Source organism: Triticum urartu, chromosome 4, assembly GCF_003073215.2.
Source record: "Triticum urartu cultivar G1812 chromosome 4, Tu2.1, whole genome shotgun sequence".
Taxonomy (NCBI): Eukaryota; Viridiplantae; Streptophyta; class Magnoliopsida; order Poales; family Poaceae; genus Triticum; species Triticum urartu.
The window spans coordinates 453,781,607-453,785,735 of NC_053025.1; the positions used below are offsets into that span (position 1 = coordinate 453,781,607).

Here is a 4,129-nt window from a genome sequence, read left to right on the forward strand (position 1 = left end):
CAGTGAAGAATTTCATAAAAATCGCCTATTCACCCCCCTCTAGTCAATATAACGCACTTTCAATTGGTATCAGAGCAAGGTACTCCCTTGTTCTGTGTGATTTTGGTTTAACCGCCTGGAGTTTTAGTTATGTCGACCACAGGTATCAAGGTCTCTGCTGGGTGTCCTACCTTCGATGGGATGGACTACCCCTACTGGAAGAATAAGATGCGAATGCATCTTGAAGCAATTGATAACGATCTCTAGTATGTTGTGGAAAATGGTGTTCCCTCAGTCACACCTTCTCTGAATGTTGCTGATGTGGAGAGATTCAAGCAACTCGACTCTCAAGCGAAGAATATCATATGTGGCCATATGAGCAAAGGACAGTATGACAGAGTGAGTGCTTTGGAGACAGTGAAGCTTATCTGGGATAGGTTGTCCAAAGTTAATGAAGGAGTCTCAACTCAGCGTGACTCTCGAGTTGATGTTCTTCGCAATCTCTTCAACCGCTTCAAAAGACTCGACAATGAAAATGTTCAACAAACCTTCGATCGCCTCACTGACATCTCAAATGAGCTTCAAGCACTTGGTGCCACTGACATCACCGACCATGAGGTGGTGAAGAAATTGCTGAGATCGCTTGATTCCTCATTTGACACTCTGGCATTGATGATACAAGAACGTGCTGATTACAAGTCACTTGATCCCGCTGATATTCTCGAAAGGCTAAATACTCATGAGTTCCAACTTGCTGAAAAGAGAGATCTCTATGGTTCAAGCTATGGCAGAACACGTGCACTGAAGGCCAAGGCAGTATCTGAGTCCGAGGATGAAGACTCTGGTAGCAGCCTTGGTGATCCTGAAGAACTAAGCCATGATCTGGCTCTGCTTGTGAAGAAGTTTCAAAAGTTCTCAAGACGTGGTCACCTTGGAAGACCCTCAAGGAGCAGTGATTCCTCATCCAGTGACTACAAGAGGAGGCTTTGCCACAAATGCAAGAAGCCTGGACATTACATTCAAGATTGTCCTCAATGGGAAAAGGAATCAAAGAAGAAGAAATACAAGGATTACAGTTCTAATGATGCGAAGAAAAGGAAGAAATCCACAAAATCCTCATCATCAAAATCCTCAAGGCCTTCACATCACAAGAAGAGCAGCTCCAAGAAGGCCAGGGCATTCATTGGCAAGGAAATGGACTCTGAGGCTGAATCTAAAGAAAATGAGGAAGAGGAGTCATCTGAGGAGTCCGAATCCGGAGTGGCGAGCCTAGCTCTCGCTACTGCATTCGTCAGCAAGTCTATCTTCAACACTGAAGAAAATGACCTCGCCAACAAAGCTGATGAAGGGGATGATGACTACGCTCCCACTTATTGCTTCATGGCAAAGGGTGCCAAGGTACTCAAATATACCTCATCTGAATCAAGTGAGAATGAATCTGATGAAAACCTTAAGCCCAACTATTCTAAACTTGCTAAGATTGCTGTAAAACAACAAAGGGCTTTAGAAAAGGTTCAAAACATGCTAGACAAAAGTGATGATATGTTGGGTGAAGAAATGGATCGCACTAAAGCCTTGACTGAAAATCTTCAGAGATTTCATACTAGGTTTGACAATCTTCAAAGTCATCATAACACTCTCTTATCCGATCACGAGAAGCTTTCTTATGAATTTCTTCAAAGAAAGCAAGATCTTGAGAAGCTAAGAGTGAGTTATGAAGATCTTCAGAAGGAGCGCGATTCATTACTTGCTCAACAAATCAGCGCGTCTCAAGAAGAATTTGTTCCTCCATGTTTGAAATGCATTGAACGTGAATCTGCTAATTCTTCACCTGAATGTTCAAATGCTGCTAATGTTTCAAATTCTTCACATGCCTCTGCTATCACTAATTCCTCATCTGAGGACATTGCTAGTATCACTCACGATGCAGGGCTGAAGGAATTGTACACGACAGGCATGTACAAAAGCCTCAAAGGGCATCAGGCTCTTTGTGATGTGCTTAAAAAGCAGATCCTCAACAGGAACCCTAGGAAAGAGGGTATTGCCTTTGAGAGGAAACTCAATGCTGATGGTACATATAGGAAGCCTGAGCAGTACCCCAAAACTACATGGGTTGCTGCAAAGGGACCTCCAGTTGATCCATCTAACCTATCTGGATATGCATGTGAATCTCCTCATTCTGATGATGAGTCATTTGACTCCAACTACAAACTGTTCAAAAATCAGAATGGTGAAGTATTTGCTAGATATGTTGGCACTAACTGCAGGAACGGTCCCCCTATGAAGAAAATCTGGGTTCCCAAAAGATGCCTTGAAAATCTTCAGGTGAATGTCATCATGACGCCACATGTGAAGAATAGGAACCCCAGAACAAATGCTTCATATGGACCAAATTCTTCATATGGATCCAAGTCCTCATACGGACAAAACTCCTCACATGGATCATATTCCTCAAAAGGATCAAAGTCCTCATATGAACATCATCGCGCTAACCCGTCTGTTTCGCAGGGAAGATCTAAGGATCATGGATATGTGCATTATTCTTCAAATTATTATGTCCATAAGTCCTCGAAGAATTTCTCTGCTTACTCTTATGCTTATTCTAACCCCTCTTATGTGAAACTAAATGGACTGGCTTCTATGCCATCCTTCTCGTATGGAGCTCGCAGAATGATGAACTCTTTGCCGCCCCTTCAGATGTGGGTGGTGAAGAAAAAGAACTAATCTCTTCTGCAGGGTCAGGTCTCCATACGTACGTAATCGTCTGAAGAATTTGCTGGAGACCTGAGCATGCCTGATAGGACGCGGGCTAATCATGAAGAAATGAACTTTCATTTCTCACGTCCTCACACTACTTTATCTGTTCTTTTGCTTGATGAAATTGATCTAATGAATTGATGTCATATTATTCACTGATGAAGTATATGAGTTTGTAAGATGCACTAATTCATCTGCAGGATGATCAACCCAAAGCCACTGAGTGGGTCCTCGATAGTGGATGTACAAACCACATGACTGGTGACAAGAATCTATTGATGGATGCTCCATTATCTCCGTCGCATCTGAAGCATATCATTTTTGCTGACAAAGGCAAAAGTCAGGTATTGGGTCTAGGTAAGGTTGCGATCACAAAGGATCGACACATGGACAAAGTCATGCTTGTTGAGTCCTTAGGATACAACCTTATGTCTGTCTCAATGCTTTGTGATCTTGATATGGTTGTTGTCTTTGGCAAGTACTGTTGTGTTGTGGTTATGGAAGCTGACAATTCCAAAGTCTTTGAAGGCTTTATGAGAGGAGACCTATATATTGTTGATTTCTCTACAGGACCACAACCAGCCATGTGCTTACTTGCAAAAGCTTCGGAAGGCTGGCTCTGGCATCGACGACTTGGTCATGCAGGCATGAGGAATTTGCACACGCTTGTGAAGAAGAAGCATGTCATTGGCATCGAGAATGTCAAATTCCTCAAGGATCACCTGTGCGGAGCCTGTGAACCTGGGAAGATGACAAAGGCCAAGCATCCAGCGAAGACTATCATGACCACTACTCGCCCATTTGAATTGCTTCACATGGATCTCTTCGGTCCTAATCATTATTCTGCTATTTCAAATGAAGCATCTCAATATGGCTTTGTTATTGTTGATGATTACTCTCGTTATACATGGGTACACCTTGTTACTTACAAACATGAAGTGCAGGAAGTCTTCAAACAATTTTCCTCGAGGGCTTCAACCAACTTTGGTGTGAAGATCAAGCACATCAGAAGTGACAATGGCACTGAGTTCAAGAATTCTGGTCTCGATGACTATCTTGATGAACTTGGTATTACTCATGAGTTATCTGCTCCTTACACTCCTCAGCAGAACGGCGTCGTGGAGCGCAAGAACAGGACACTTGCTGAGATGGCTCGCACTATGCTTGATGAATACAAAACGCCTCGTCGGTTCTGGACTGAGGCAATTGATACTGCGTGCCACATCATCAACAGAGTATATCTTCACAAATTCTTCAAGAAGACTGCCTATGAACTCCTCACTGATAAGAAACCCAATGTAAGTTATTTCAAAGTCTTCGATGCTAAATGTTGGATAAGAGATCCTCATCACAACTCAAAATTTGCACCGAAAGCACATGAAGGTTTTATGCT

General features: G+C 42.7%; 1 protein-coding gene across 1 annotated transcript; it reads left to right on the forward strand.

Annotated features, from left to right (window-relative positions):
* The first annotated feature begins 651 nt into the window (after positions 1-651).
* LOC125554799 lies at positions 652-3,273 on the forward strand. The gene is made up of 2 exons (XM_048718212.1): positions 652-1,464; positions 3,241-3,273. Exons 1-2 carry the CDS (start codon positions 652-654, stop codon positions 3,271-3,273), a joined length of 846 nt encoding a protein of 281 aa, XP_048574169.1.
* Positions 3,274-4,129: the final 856 nt, after the last annotated feature.